Source organism: Cydia strobilella, chromosome 6 (assembly GCF_947568885.1).
Source record: "Cydia strobilella chromosome 6, ilCydStro3.1, whole genome shotgun sequence".
In the NCBI taxonomy this organism is placed as follows: domain Eukaryota; kingdom Metazoa; phylum Arthropoda; class Insecta; order Lepidoptera; family Tortricidae; genus Cydia; species Cydia strobilella.
The window spans coordinates 18,333,854-18,350,687 of record NC_086046.1 but is presented as its reverse complement, the minus strand read 5'-3'; the positions used below and the strand labels follow the sequence as shown (position 1 = coordinate 18,350,687).

General features: G+C 40.5%; 1 protein-coding gene across 8 annotated transcripts in view; it reads right to left on the bottom strand.

The window, feature by feature from the left end:
- The window catches only part of LOC134742213 (paxillin), a 104,608-nt gene that overhangs the window by 9,480 nt on the left and 78,294 nt on the right, over positions 1-16,834 (bottom strand). For 7 of the 8 annotated variants that reach the window (XM_063675228.1, XM_063675227.1, XM_063675223.1 and 4 more), the window contains 4 exons: positions 2,665-2,872; positions 1,142-1,348; positions 894-1,067; positions 589-819 (listed from right to left, as the gene is read on the bottom strand). In XM_063675228.1, coding sequence (XP_063531298.1) covers positions 589-819; positions 894-1,067; positions 1,142-1,348; positions 2,665-2,872 — 820 coding nt within the window. Of the gene's footprint in view, positions 1-224; positions 463-588; positions 820-893; positions 1,068-1,141; positions 1,349-2,664; positions 2,873-16,834 lie in introns of those variants that run through there. The other variant, XM_063675229.1, reaches the window with a different exon arrangement.

Sequence of the window (16,834 nt, the reverse complement as noted above, 5' to 3'; positions counted from 1 at the left end):
TGACCCCATTCACGATTTTCGAATGCGACAAATGCATTGATAAGGGGTCACGGTCGCGACCTTGACTGACGAGACGTCAGTCGCGCACGACCGCTCATTGTTTTGTTTTTATTTTTGTTTTTTGTTATTGTTTTTTTTTTATATTTTTTTTTATTCTTGTTCTCTTTATTGTATAAATCTTATAATTACAATAATATTACAAAAATATATTACATAAATTAATCCCTATTAAGTACTTATATGGTTTTTAGACTGTTAGAGTAACATCTGTGTAGTGTTTGTTCAATAATCATTCCTCATTCATTTGGAGCATAGCTGTGGAAGAAAAGAGGGGAGGGCATTCATTGCGGGGGCTGGTGACGTCATTCTTTACTCGTCCTCATCGACACCGACGCATTTGGGGCAGACGGGCTTGCCTTCCATCGCATAGAAGGACTTGCCTTTCACTGCAACTTGGCATTCCTGTGTATGAAACATCCAGTTAAAATGTGTACCTCATACTTGACCTGGCATATATGCTTGTTACCTGTTGTTAAATCTGTAATTTTCAAATTTTTCCAAGGAGACCTGTATATTTTTCATACTGACCTTGCAGACAAAGCAATCAGGATGCCACTGGGTGTTAAGTGCGGAAATGTAGTTTTCCATGATAGGCTTGCTGCAGCCTCCGCACTTGGGCGCGAACATGTCGAAGTAATCGGCACGGCAGTACGGTTTGCCGTCCCGTTCATGAAAACCATCTTCTCCGAACTGCTGTCCGCACTGAGCACAGAAGAAGTGCTCCGTGTGCCAGGTCTTTTCCAGCGCCGTCACGCATTTCTGCAAAGGAAAATAAACTTTAACATCAGACGCGTAAATCCGAATTTGATAAAGTGTTTATTGAGAACACTAACGTCGAGGATCGGGCCATTGCAGTAGGCGCATCTGGGCGAGAAGAGGTTGTGGTAGTCGGGCTCGCAGTACGGCCGGCCGTCGCGCTCGAAGAAGTTCCTAGTGCCCAGCTCCTGGTTGCAGTGGGCGCACGTGAAGTGCTCGGGATGCCACGTGCGGCCCAGCGCCGTGATCACCTGCACCGAACAATCCGACACTTGAAAATTGCACTTTAAATCACTGATATTGCACTTCAGGAAAAGCTATCCACCTGTCCGACGATGGGTTTCTCGCACGCGTTGCAGCATCCCTTTTGGGGGGTCTGGACTCCTTGGCGGCTCATGTCTGCCCGCAGGGATCCGAGCATATGCTCGAGGGAGGCGGATTCGGGTTGCCGCGGGCTGCTGCGGTAGTGCTCCTGCCAGGCGCGCTTCTCCCGGTACACGTGTGTTCCACCTTCGCCTCCTGAGCCGCTCACCTAAAACAGAAAAGTAGTTATTCCCTATCGTTCGATACCAAGTATTTTGTTGGTTTTGGTGGTATCGCGAAGTCTTCGAGAGCGTACGTACAGAAGTAACCGGCCGGTCTCGGTGGCCTGGAGCGAATGCGGTCCGGTCCGATGATGTGTGCCTATGTGCTTCTAATATCTATAACGCGCGGCCCCACCACGCCTGTGATGTAACAACGCTACGAACTATCTTTAGATACGAGCTTTCTAACGGGTGCGAGAGGGACAGGCGCGCTGGAGCGGTGCCTGTTTACGCGGCTGGAAATAGCCGTGGACCAAGAAAGGAGAGTTGTAAATATTATAATAAACGGAAAAGCGTGGTTTACTGTAGTGCAGTGTGCCGAGGTGGCCTTAGGGCGGGTGAATCAGCCCGCCGGTCGTAAAATCACTTGAGTCGATACAGTGGGTATTATAAACACGTTAATCAGGTAACTCATGAATGAACCTGTTGCAAATTGTTCAGAACGGTGGTCAAGTAGCCAATTATGCCAGGGCAGGGCTTTTGGCTTTGTTTACTTTGGATCTCGTTTTCTCTTTCGGCGTGTAACCTTGATGTCGTTTACTATTTACAGAGTAAAACGCTTTTAGCTCAAGAGTTAATCGCGCGTGTGTAAATAAATGATTTTTGGACGCTGTTACGAGTAAGATGTCTTTTTCCATTAGTTGGCTTCTGCGTCTTGCCCTATAATATGTTAAATACAATAAAAGTGTGTATGTATCAGCTATTAGAATCGAATTCTGTTAGAGTACTTCTGCATCGTATATATTCGAATAGTTTCCTACTTAAGAATACCATCACAGTACAGTAGTATCAAACTACAAATATACCATCAGGATAACAAATTCCATTGTACTTGCTACAAATGTGGTGACCGCAGACTGGCTTCATCATTTCATTTAGTTCCTGGAAAATGTTGCCAAATTGTCATTGGCATGCTTTGTCATCATTAGATGAACCGCGTTAGTGTTATTTGGACACTGGACACTAATCCGCCGGTGAGCCATGGATCTGTATCTTAATTCTACCCAGCACCCTCTTGCTGGATGTGTGGCCCTCTTGACCTGCGCGGCCCCACAACGGTCTTATGAACTACGACCTTGACATGTTTCGTGCCTTAGGATTAACTAACCTTGAAGTCAGTCAAGGACGCTATAAAATCGTCCAGCTCTCTTGTGGCGCTGGAGGCGCAGTGCCGTGTGCCGGGGCAGGCACGGCGGGCGCCGCGGGCTCCACGACCGTCTCCTGAACGGTGACGGTGACATGTTTGTATCTAAGGACAACTGACCTTGAAGTCAGACAAGGACGCCATGAGATCGTCCAGCTCTCTCGTGGCGCTGGAGGCGTGGTGCCGTGTAACCGTGGTGCTGTGTGCCGGCGCAGCCACGGCGGGCGCCGCAGGCTCCACAACCGTCTCCTGAACGGTGACGGTGACATGTTTGGTGCCTGGGCGGGGCAGGGAGCCTGCTGGTGGTACCGGCGATGTCGATGATCGTCTAAGGACAAACAGTGAGATAAGTATACCAAGTAAATTTAGCCACCTCTTCTTCATTAATTTATCCTAAGGTGCTGGTTCAAAATGAATTGCGTTTCGACTGTAAAGGTGCTTCTCTGCCATGTTGTTTTACATGTCATGTCATCATAATTATTGGTCTTTTTGGAAACCGATGATCTCTAAAATATCTTATGAATGACTGTGCTTCGAATTGACCGAACCCTATATGTACCTTTTTTGTTTACCTGAAAGGTTACATAATATAATAATAATAATATTATAAGGACATTCTTACACAAATTGGCTAAGTCCCACGGTAAGCTCAAGACGGCTTGTGTTGTGGGTACTCAGACAACGATATATATAATACCTATACAAATACTTAAATACATAGAAAACATCCATGACTCAGGAACAAATATCTGTGTTCATCACACAAATAAATGCCCTTACCGGGATTCGAACCCAGGACCATCGGCTTCACAGGCAGGGTCACTACCCAAGTACCCACTAGGCCAGACCGATCGTCGGTAATGTTCTCGTTTAAAAACAAGAGCTTTTATTAAATCTAATTATCGTTTACGAGGACAAAGAAGTCAGCTGATTTGTCAGTGCTTTTCCCATCCAAGGGCAGTCACTCAACGGTTGTGTTCCATGTTGTTTTCTATTTATATCTGTGAACTCGTACACTTGTCACATTTTCCGCTACGCATGTCAACTCGTAGAATACATACATTGTAAATGATATTAATAATAATATATTATTGTCCTCAGTTACCGCGATAGTTATAGTAACTCATGAAATAAAACTATGGAAGCGGATTACATCGCGTCTAATGAATTTAAAATACATCCCGACGTTTCGAACCCTTTACAGCTTGAATAGAGTTTCTCTTAATCTAAAATAATTATGTATGGTAACTTTTGGAAGAAACTGAAATATAATCCGCTTTATAAACAAAAAATCTTTCTTGTTTCCGCTGGAACTTGAAATTAACGCATTATATCCAACTATTTTGCTTTGTTAATCAATTTATTTAAAAAGACGTACATCATTTGTTCAAGTAATTTACGACATTAAAGGTAGTAAATCTCTCTTCCTAAATAACAAATATTTGTCCGCATAATTCAATGACGTACGACGTGCCACATGTTCCGCATAGCCGTTTTTGGCAACTGAACGTATCGCTTAATTAGTTTTCAAATATTTCCATCAGATATGTTCATGAGACATAAATCTAACTAACAAATGATTCCATGACAGGGTAGGGAGTAAATACTGCAAGATATATGGTTCGGGGATATTTAAGCGCAGCGACAGGTGACAGCAAACGCAGAGCCAAAAGTTGATATAATGCCTGAATTAGGAAATTCGCAATATAAGGTGACCTGACTACCATGGGAAATAAAAAATAAATTAGAAATCTATTTTTAATTACTGAGTTTTTACAAATTTATTTTAGAATACACATTTATGTTTTATTTATGTAGCCAGCCTTATGGGCACCCTTCCGCTGGGGACAGACCTGAGGGACTTGATAGAGATGGGTATAAGTCTATCTTATTCTATTAGTTTTTATTTATTTAGTTAATAGTTAATATTGTATAATTTAGAAATATTGTATAATAAAAAAATAATGTCTGTCAAAAATAAATATTTACTTAGTTTATACTCTTCTATGCAAAAATACTATTATAATAAGTTTACTTATGGACGTGTCATCGTATTTCTCAAACGGATGCTTCCATGACTCGTAAACTTGGGTAGTTGGGTACCTATACTATAAGTAAAGGGTTTCTAAAAATATTGTGTATTTTAGAATACAAGTCTAGTGAAACTAACCGTGAATCATTCAAAACTCTAATAAAATATATATTCTGATACATTTCGTCTTATTTTCAATCACGCCATCAATTCTAAACCAAATGCCAAAAGCTATTAACTTGTTAAGTGTGAAGCATAAACTCATGCACACAATATTGTTTCCGTCAGCCTAGCCGGATCATAAATCAAAGGAACAAATGACTGAGCGAAGTAAATAATGCAAGTCTAGCATGTCTAGAAACACAGCGGCAGGTGCAAGCGCACTAATTGGGACGCTTATTATATGCGCGGGAGTCGCCAAACCGAACCAACAACTACTACACTACATCACTACTACTCATTGCATTAGACCGACAAAAACTTATATAAGTACCACCATGTAGGTATAGTTTGTCGAAGGACTGTCTCATTTCTAACATTAGACAGAGAGAATCATACTATATTTGACAGACAATACATAACGGCCCCCTTTTTTAAATATCTATCGTTGAATTTAAATAATCACAATTATTTACCAGTGGCGCTAGTGAGCACGTTGATGGGCTCTTTAACGCAAAATGGCGGGTTGATTTGCGATCACATATGCTGATCATCTGAAATGTCAATTAAGGAACTATTTTGAGCGTTCTGGCTGGAAAAATTTAACGGTCGGTATGAAGTTTCCAATCCACGTGGAAATTATAAAACTCTCTCGTATGTCGCCCAATGGATCCAGCAATTGGACATACTGCTATGGATAACTGTTAGATAGTGGTTAGATATTTCCTAAATTTCATGAACAATTAAGAATAATTAATTAATTATTAATTAATTCGTTTGCTATACGAATGATTAAATAAATCTCTCTCAGTACAACGACTCTCAGTGGGACGCGTAGGTACCTATAGGATGTGATATGACGAGGTTAACTTGCTACGAGCTACGGGTTAGAACTCCGTCGGTAGCAAGACAGGGTCAAAAATCAATTCATTTATTTTCGATATTTAAAAATCTCATCTTTGTCTGTTATTGTCGTTATTGATATAAACGCATCTCATTGGCACTAATATTGTATGTATATGTGCGCATATTAACTTTTTCGACGCCGTGTCAAAAGCTGTCACTCAGACGCCAGCACGTCACAAAAATGTCAAAACAAGTCGTATTGATGCTTATGCATATGCACGTAAGTCTATGTTGCTCTGTGGTCTGTGACGGATTAATCCGTCTCCGGCGTTGGACCTACGGTGCGGATATATCCGTCGGCGTTCAAAAGGTTAATACATAGCTGATTCACAGAGTTCGGACAAATTATAGCAAAAATAAATATGATATGGAACAGGATAAAAAAAATTAACAATTTTGAACTGCAGTTTTGAGTATAATCTGGAAATTGTATTCAAAAATACTGTACATAATACGAGTTTAATAAATCTTGTCCTATTTTGAGATATAAATGATTTTTGATGGTTTAGCGATGTAGCGATGATTTGTCCGATCTATGCTGATAAATGATTTAAAGTCCGAATTGGCCTTCAGGAAGCTGCGTTAACGTGATTATTACGGGCTTCTGTAATAATTGGACTGATTAATAAATAAAAATAGATTAAAAACAATTACGAGCATGAGTTACAATCGTACCTATGCTAAGTTTGACGAAGATCTAAACTAAATTGGACCTTCGAACCGGATCGTTTCAAGCCGTACTTTGGAAAATATTAATATCGAGCGCTATTTCCGTTTTTCTGTCAACCCGCCCTACGCCAACAGCGTAATTTACAATAGGTATATCCGTCAGACGAGAGGCTGAATAAAAATAAACGAGACCGACATAATAAATAGACGGGGACGGCCTTTGACGCCCTTTCAAACGTAATTTCACGAAATTAGAGTAGAAGTAAGATTGATATTATTAGTACGTGGCGCTCGCATCTCCTCTAAAGAGTACATGACGTACGTAATATAATAGAAATAATACGAAAATGAATTTCTCGTATATATAATAGTTGAAAATAAGAATTAATTTTATTATCATAAAACACATAACAGAATATGTCCGGGGTCTCCGCTTGTATGGCGGGGAACCAGTTACAATTAAAATTATTGAGCTAGCTACACAATAAAGTAAGTATTGAAATTAGTATAAATAAAAAAACCGGCCAAGTGCGAGTCGGACTCGCGCACGAAGGGTTCCGTACCATTACGGAAAAAACAGCAAAAAAAGCACGTTTGTTGTATGGGAGCCCCATTTAAATATTTATATTATTCTGTTTTTAGTATTTGTTGTTATAGCGGCAACAGAAATACATCATCTGTGAAAATTTCAACTGTCTAGCTATCACGGTTCATGAGATACAGCCTGGTGACAGACAGACAGACGGACAGACGGACAGCGGAGTCTTAGTAATAGGGTTCCGTTTTTACCCTTTGGGTACGGAACCCTAAAAAAGTTAGTATGATATTGACGGGAAATAATAATTTGAAACTCTAAAGTGGAGAACAAAAGTAATTTAGTACAGTGGTTCACTAAGCGTTTTTATTTGTAAAACACTGCAAGCCTTTTCATCCTAAACTTTTTACTAGAACAGCACATTCACTTATTTTGTTTTAAATATTTGTAACTAAACATTTAAATTGGACGCAGGGGAACGCTGGTGTAAATAAATACAAAATCCGCTTTATTTAGTTAAACTTTAAAAATAACTAACTGTTAACGCCTCGTCTTTGTTCGGGCATCTTCGGGAGCCGTCGCCGACGCAATGCATGGTGCGGGGCGCGGGGCAGCGGGGCCGGCATCGGCCATTCTCTCAGCAATCTTGCGACGGACGGTCGAGCCCGTCCGCTTACAGTGATAACTTAACACCTCTGTATCACAAAGCTTATTATACGTGAATGTATTGGACTATGAGTGTCATTTAACTCACCTCATCCACGACCCCAAGATCTTCTCGTCCACCCCTACATGCGTGGACATTTGGCGACCGTGACTTCTTGAAATAAAACGGTCATAAAGCGACCGTTGAAGTTCGAGCGACTGTAATGGCGATTGTCGAGAAATAACGGACTACGCATCTACGCAAGAACAAAGAAACTGGAATTACTGCCGAGGCGCTTTGGATTCTGCAACACTACAAGTTGAGATCGTCGAAAGTCAATGCCGATGTGAAGTAAGCCCGTTCCTTTTGTTCCCTAATTTTTAAAAACTTCTGTTTGCTACAATTAGTGTTAGCCTACTTGCAAACGTCAGGTTATGTATCTAGCTTTATGCGTACTAGCCAATTTGCACTATTTTGAGCACTAAGTTATATTTTGCTTGGTTTCCGTATAGATCAATGCATTTAAAATTGCAAAAGAAGTTGTTTAAATTCGGTAATTAGCTCGATAATGCTTGCCGGTTTTTTTTTATGCACCGTTATTTCAATCTTATCGCTTCGTCATAAATGATTTCTATATAAATCAATAAGTAGCTCGTCTTTTAAGTTTTATAGAATAACAATACGCTAGTAATTATTAGTTTAAAATAAGACAAATTAAGTTAATGTGTAAAAAGTGTACATTGTAGGTACCATTATAAATACCTACCGTTAATTTTGTTCTATGCCACGCTTGCTACTTCTATGCAATAATTTCGTTTTGCCTTCTTCTTTATCCATAAAGATTAATACATTTTATTTGCTTCGACTTATTAAAGGTGCATTTTCGTGTCTATTTGCATTTAATAGGTAATTACGAGATAGGGTTCAAAGTCCATTGAGGTGAATTCCTATGGTTCAAAGTCCGTTGTGGTAAATTCCAGTGTACTTCGCTGCGCGCTGTTACCGGGGCCCTGTTGCTACGCGGTTTCCGGGCTATTCGCGAGTACGAGCGCTGTGGAGACGGGTTCGCCTGACGCGGTCGGTGCTGCTGGCGGGCTCGGCGGCAGCGTTGCTGGACCTGACGGCTGGATCGTGTTACCGGTTTGATTGCACCATTTTATTTACCTAGCTCATTGTTTATTGTTTAAAATGGGTGAGGAATTGATTAAAAAATTAAATAGAAGGCGCGGTGGACTTAAAAGTCAGTTGACCGTGTTTAAAGACTTTGTAAAGACTGTACAAGAGTCTGAGCAAACGTCATTATTAATAAAGGAACTCAGTTTGCGATTAGATGGACTTCGCAAATTAATGGTTGATTATGACGCCGTGCAAGTTCAACTTGAAGATATTTCCTCTAATTTAGACGAACAAATAGCGGAACGGACTCAAACCGAAAGTGTTTTCTATTCGCAAATTGCGTTAGCGCAAGATATAATTGATTCGTTTTCGGCCAAAAATTGTGTGGACAGTGGCTCAACTAAGTCAAGTTCTTGTCATGAAAAACATTCGTCAGTTCGTCTACCAGTAATAAATTTGCCGACGTTTGATGGAAATTACACGCGTTGGTTGGAATTTAAAGATTTATTTGAGTCATTGATCAACAACAACGAGTCAATCGCGCCAGTAAATAAATTTCACTATTTAAGGAATTCGCTACAAGGAAGTGCTAGTTTAGCAATAAGGTCAATTGATTTTTCTGCCAGCGGATACGAGCTTGCGTGGAAAACATTGTGTGAAAGATACGATAATAAAAATATATTAATAAATAATCATTTAAGTGCGATCGTAAATATTAATCCTATACAAAAGGAGTCGTTCAAGGCATTAAGGTACTTAATTGATACTGTGTCGAAAAATTTAAGTTCATTGGATACGTTGGGTATTTCAACTCAGGGTTGGGACCCGTTAGTGATTTTTTTGGTCTCGGCGAAGTTAGATCCCAAAACAAATGGAAAGTGGGAAGAGTATAAAGGCAGTTTTTCACGCCTACCCTCAGGTGATTTAAATAAAAATTCTTCTGAAGTACCCACTTTAGAGCATTTTAAAGAGTTTTTACGTAATCGTGCTAATGTATTAGAAACGATGTTTTGCAGTCGGTCAAATGAGAGTAAACCTGTTTTTAAGGAAAACAAAAATAATAAGTCTTTTGTTTCTTCTGGCGAGGGACCACGAATTAAACCGTGTTTAGTATGCGGCCAGAACCATCATGTTTATCAGTGCACCAAGTTTAAGTCTTTGAGTCTAGAAGATAGGCTTGTTGAAGTTTCAAAACATAAACTTTGTAACAATTGTCTACGCGCGGGACATGATGGTTCTCAATGCACTTTAAAAGGTTCCTGTCGTAGTTGCAAGAATAAACACAATTCTCTCTTGCATTGCGACAGCGTCAGTAATAATAAGAATGTTGCACCTACCGACACTGTAAAAAATGTAAACTCTGTTGTTCACATGTCGACTGACGCTGACGCATCGGGTCAGGTTATGTTGTGCACGGCTCAAGTCGAAGTATATTGTCCTAAGAATAACACTACTTATGTCGCTCGTGCACTCTTGGACAATGGTAGTCAGTCGTGTTTAATTTCAGAAAATTTTAAGCAAAAGTTGAAACTACCTACAAATAAAATTGAACCGTTTGATATTAGTGGGATCAATAAACAGAAAACAGAGATATCTGAAAGTATCCAACTAAAAGTTAGGTCTCGCTTTAATTCTTACGAATTAGCTGCAAATTTTTGGGTGGTCCCCACAATATCGGATGACGTGCCAAATGTGGCAATCGATGTTGAAAAATTAGAATTCCCGCATGTTGAATTAGCTGATCCGCTGTTCTATAAACCGGATCAGGTTGATATTCTGTTGTCAGGGGACAAATTCTTTAGAGTTCTTAAGCCAGATCAAATAGATCTAGGAGAAGGAAAACCTATGCTACAAGATACTAAGTTAGGATGGTTAGTAGTTGGTCGCACGGGCGAAAGCTACAACCAATTTAATGTTCATTGTCATTTAGCCACTACAAGGCACGAGACGTCACTACAAGATGTCGATGATTCTCTAAAGCGTTTTTGGGAGGTGGAAGATTTGCCTTCCGATTGTAAGTCTTTGTCTGTTGATGAAGAGTTTTGTGAAACTCATTATGTTGAAAATACTACTCGTTTACCTGATGGTCGATTCTCTGTACAGATGCCATTCAAGGAAAAACCCGAGGAAACTCTCGGAAACTCATATCCTATAGCTATGAGACGTTTTCTTAACTTGGAAAAAAGGTTAGATAAAAATCCCAACGTTAAAGAACAGTATCGTAATTTTTTGCGGGAATATGCTGATTTAGGACACATGGCTGAAGTTAAACGGCCAAGTTTCGGGTGTTACTTGCCCCACCACTGTGTTATTCGCGAGCAAAAAGAAACTACAAAGCTTAGAGTCGTATATGATGCGTCAGCTCCGACGAGCTCAGGCAAGTCTCTGAATGACATCCAGGCAGTAGGTCCAGTCGTGCAAAGTGACCTACTTTCAATACTTTTACGTTTCCGTACTAATAGGTTCGTTCTAACAGGTGACATCGAAAAGATGTATAGGCAGGTCTCTCTTAGCGAACAACAGCGCCATCTTCAGCTCATTCTGTGAAGAGACCAGGCTGATCAGCCTGTCAAGATTTTTCAGCTCAACACTGTTACGTATGGAATGGCTTCGGCACCTTTTATCACAACAAGGTGCCTCAAGCAGTTAGCACTCGAATGTCAAGATGAACTCACTTCTAACGTCATTAAAAATGATTTTTACATTGACGATCTTAATACAGGGTCGTCAACAGTAGAAGAGTTAAAATATATTTACGAAAACGTTGTTAATGTTCTAAATTCTGCATGCTTTCCCCTGCGCAAGTTTCGCACGAATTGTCCACAAATTTTAGAAGACCAGTCAGGGTCTACGAATTGCCTTGACTTTAATAATGATGCTTCAGTTTTAGGCCTAAAATGGTCTCCTCAGGCGGATACCTTGCATTTTCCGATAGACTTTGCACCACCAAATAAAATAACAAAACGAACTATCATATCTACAACTTGCAAATTGTTTGACCCATTAGGGCTTCTATGTTGCTGTATAGTAAAACCTAAGATTCTTCTCCAGAATTTGTGGTCTGCCAAATTGGACTGGGATACTCCAGTACCGTCGGATTTTGAAAAAAGATGGTGTAAATTTGTCAACAATTTGGATCATTTATCAAATATCAATCTAAGTAGACATGTTCTTTGTGATTTACCTAATACTGAGCGCACAGAGATTCATTGTTTTGTTGATGCGTCGCAAGAGGCGTATGGAGCTTGTGTTTATTTGCGGTCAGTTGATAGCAATGATCAGGTGACAGTTCGACTGCTTTGCGCAAAGGCCCGAGTGGCCCCTATTAAACTTTTAAGTATCCCAAGGCTTGAACTGTGCGCCAGTTTGTTAGGAGCTCAATTGTGCACGAAAGTAGCTCAGTCTATAAAAACAGAAATTGTCAAATATGTAATGTGGACCGATAGTATGGTCGTTCTCGGTTGGCTAAAATCGCAGTCTAAAACGCTGCAAGCTTTCGTGCGCAATCGAGTTAATAAAATAAATGAGTTGACTCAAGGTCACGAGTGGAAACACGTACCTACGGACTTAAATCCAGCAGACCTAGCGTCGCGGGGCGTTGACCCTCAGCATCTGCCTTCTTTGTCTTTCTGGTGGGAAGGTCCTTCGTTCCTGAAGAAGGATTTCAGCGAATGGCCCTCTCAGCCTCAAACGCCTATAGCCTTACCTGAGGTTAAGGCGTTATTAACAGTTAAGGACGAAACTTTAAGCTCTGGTGATCCCGTCGTAACATTCGATCGACATTCGAGTTACGTACGTTTGAAAAGAATTTATGCTTACGTGTTCCGGTTTACACATAACTGTAGAAAATCAAATGCCAAACTTAAGGGACCTTTATCAGTTCAGGAGCTCAAGGATTCGTTAGCGTTTTTAGTTAAAAAATGTCAAGCGCAGTCGTTTCAAAAAGACATCCAAAATTTAAGCCAAGGTAAACCGCTTCATAACCGAAGTAGACTTTTGTCTCTCAACCCTTTCGTGGATCCCAGTGGTATTTTACGTGTAGGAGGGAGAATAAGTAATTCTAACTATCATTTTAATAAAAAACACCCAATTTTGTTAGATGCTAAGCATCACTTTACGAAACTTATTATGAGATACGAGCACTTACGTTTGTATCACGCAGGTGCTCAGTTGATTTTATCATCACTACGTGAAGAGTTCTGGCCAGTAGGTGGTAGGAATTTAGCTCGAAGTATGTCTCAAAGATGTGTTGACTGTGTTAGGCAACGAGGCAAAACAGTTCAGCCTATAATGGGTGATCTACCGAGCGTAAGAGTAGAAACAAGTTCCGCTTTCCATTCTACTGGGATTGACTTCGCCGGTCCTTTCATGATAGCTAATAAGAAGGGACGTGGCAGTCGTAATACTAAAGCCTACCTATGTGTCTTTGTTTGCCTCGCCTCAAAGGCGATTCACCTTGAGGTGGTTAGCGATTTATCCACCGAAGCTTTCATATTGTGTCTACGCAGGTTCGTATCGCGTCGTGGCAAGCCCGAGGTAATTTATTGTGATAACGGGAGGAACTTTGTAGGCGCGCACAATGAGCTGGGTAGAGTTTTACGGTCCAGCCGTCATCCAGTTTCGGATTACGCAGCTAACGAGTCGATTAACTTTAAATTTATTCCCGCGTACGCGCCTAACTTCGGCGGAATATGGGAGGCTGGCGTCCGAGCAGCCAAGTTTCATTTAAAACGTATTGCTGGTAACGCAAACCTGACGTTTGAGGAGTTGGCTACTCTTTTTGTGCAATCAGAGGCTATTCTGAATTCCCGTCCAATCACTCCTCTTTCATCAGACCCCAACGACATGACTCCCCTTACCCCAGGGCATTTTTTGATAACTCGGCCACTGACTTCATCTGTGCCATCTCTACCCGTCACGGGCAACCCAGTAACCAGATATAAGCGCATCGAGCTTCTTCGGCAGCAGTTTTGGGAAAGATGGCGTCGCGAATTTATGGCTGAGCTTCAACAGCGAGTAAAATGGAAAACTAATCAGAGAGGAATCCAGATGGGAGACCTCGTTCTACTAAAGGAAGACAATCTGATGCCGTTACAATGGCGCATGGGGCGCGTCATTCATCTCTACAATGGCCCTGACGGCGTTTGTCGGGTCGCTGATATATTGACGGAGAAAGGTCCAATCAAAAGGGCCGTAAACAAGATGTGTCTTCTGCCAACTGATCCTGAACCCGATGACGAGGGCAACAAGTCAAGGAATGATCAGACCGATCCCTAAAAATCAGTCTTCAGCATCTGATCCCTTGAAAGCAGTATGCTTTCAACGCCGCGGAGGATGTTAACGCCTCGTCTTTGTTCGGGCATCTTCGGGAGCCGTCGCCGACGCAATGCATGGTGCGGGGCGCGGGGCAGCGGGGCCGGCATCGGCCATTCTCTCAGCAATCTTGCGACGGACGGTCGAGCCCGTCCGCTTACAGTGATAACTTAACACCTCTGTATCACAAAGTTTATTATACGTGAATGTATTGGACTATGAGTGTCATTTAACTCACCTCATCCACGACCCCAAGATCTTCTCGTCCACCCCTACATGCGTGGACACTAACAAAATAACAAATGCCGCTTGAAGCAGTTATGTATATTATGTATCAATGTCAAAACACGTACATACCTACGACTAATGACGAAAAATATAATCTTATTTTCTCAATAAAAACCTAACCGAGGACAGCAAGGGTTTGAAAAATAGCTGATTTCATTCCAATCTGCTATATTTTTTTACCAACGTCCGTAATATTCAAGACGTTGGCAGTTATAAAATGATATAGGCGTACTGAAATGCCATTTGTCTCATCACTGCATTGCGTCTGCCTGTCATGTCCAGTATCATCTGATCTCTTGATACTAGACCTACATTAGACGATTAGTACCTAGTCATTAGTACGTAATACGCGCAGTAAGCAGTTCGTCTGTAACTTAGGGAATAAATAATAATGGCCTGTTTTTTGTTTTCCGGACATTCTTTTTTCGCCAGATTTCGATTAAATTTGGTGGATAGATAGTTCCCTATTATGTACAATATAATTGCAATGTCAATGTCAACGAAGTAATAATCGCCCCTAATACGACGTCATATAAGTCATTATAGACATAACTAATGTAATTAGCCCACCCCGGCTAGGGCACAATTTCATTGCGGAATTTACTTATGATTTATGATTTTAACATTTTATGGTCTCCAATGTCTGCATCAGTATTTAAACTTGGTGCAAAATGGTGCTAACATGTAGTCTTGAGAGAACGCTCTTTTACTGGTTTCCCCGAGCGATCCTACACGCCAGCGCTCGGCACAAAGAGCTATTCGGATAGCAGTTCTGAACGGATGACAATACGCGCAAATCCGTCGGCGCACACGCACATACGTTCTGATTTCTTATTATTATAAAACTTTCAGTGTAGCGGTGCTTATTATTGTACAAAGTAAAATAAAACTGTCACACTAACGTCAATCTAGTTTACGTAACTTTTATATATTTTTGTATTATTTAAAAGATAGTCATTTTAGCATTTAGTTCATATAGTTTGGGTTCTCTACCTATTCAAGCAACGACCCATTTTCCCTATGTTATAGGACACATTATCTCATAAACATAGAGAGATAGAATAACGTCAACGTACTCTATATTTTACCCTTCCCACTTTGATACAGTTATAATTATCGCAATTTTTTTTAACTTTACATACCTAAGTAAGATCACGACAAAGACTTAATAAATATTAGAAACAAAACACATACTTTTTGTCTTCTTTGTGCGTATTGTAGAGATTGAGGAACAACATTATTTTTTTTAGCGCGGCGTGTGCGCAACTCGCGGTGTTCGGACCGGCGCGGGCGCTGCAAGACTAGACTTTTTGCGCAGAGTATGGGTTTAATTGCCATTGTTCTTTTCATAAATTCATTTGGACGAATTAGAACATCAAGCCTAGTTTTTACATTTACATACCTACCTAGGATATCTGCTGGATGTGACAATTGTGTTCATCATTTTCAGACTACATGCCTTCGACGAAGCTGAAATGGTATCTCTAGCTCTAACGCATTTGAACGAGATAATTCGCGAATTAAAAAAAAATACCCACTACGCACCTCTTTTATAATTAGACGTAATTTAGAGAAAAGGTCACGATTTGCAACCGCTAAAAATCCAATTAATTCATCATAGGTCCCTACCAATGTATTTTTTTTAAGTATTAGGTGGATGAATTGCTTACATTGCTGGCATCGTGTAAAAGAGTTGTAGTCCGTGTAAGAACATCCTAACACTAAATATACATAAAAAAGCGATTTAAAAACGTGACATCCGGATGTAGCAGGTGTAAAATATAGGAATACGATATTCGTAAAAGCCTCGGTGACAGTCCCTGGCCACGCGGTGTTTACACAAGCGTCCAGCATCGAGAACGACTCGGACTCGCAGTGACGACGCGACGCGATGGTGTGTGCTATGAATAGTGCGGTGCTAGAAATACGCGCTTCACACGGCCCGGCTGCGTCACCGGCGCGGCCCACCCTGCCAAACGTAAGGGCAAGGTAACATGCGAGTTTTGTTTTTTATCTTATTTTTGAACTGTCGGCCAAGTGGTTAGTGTGTGACTGTGATAGACTGATAGATGTGGGATAGAATCCCGCTGAAAGCTGTAAAGTATACACAATGTTTTTTTTGTGTTAGGCCGATTGTGTCTTTCTATCTAGTTAGGGTATCTAAACTATTCTAATGAAATAAGTTGTTGAGTGTTAAAAACTTTGTCTTATTTTACCCGTGTCTTATATTTACCCCACCTGACCCTTCTCTACGTATGCCGCTGTATCCTCTTTTTTTTTAAGTATGATGCCGCTGTGTCGATATTCCTTAATTTGCAAATTTTAATTAAATTTGATGTATAAAATAAATAACTGTGGCTAATTTGGAGGACATCATCTTATTGTTATATTGCGACCTGGATAGTAATAAAATAATAAATATTATTATTTATTTATTTATTATTATTCGGAGATCCAACAGCTGCTAACATGTCTATAGGTTTTATAAATATGATACAAAAAGCCAATTACAGGTTCTCACCAGTAACTACATTATTATCTCAATTAGCCACAGTAGCTACACAATATTAAAGGACATTCTTACACAGATTGACTAAGTCCCACAAGGAGGCGTGTTATGGGTACT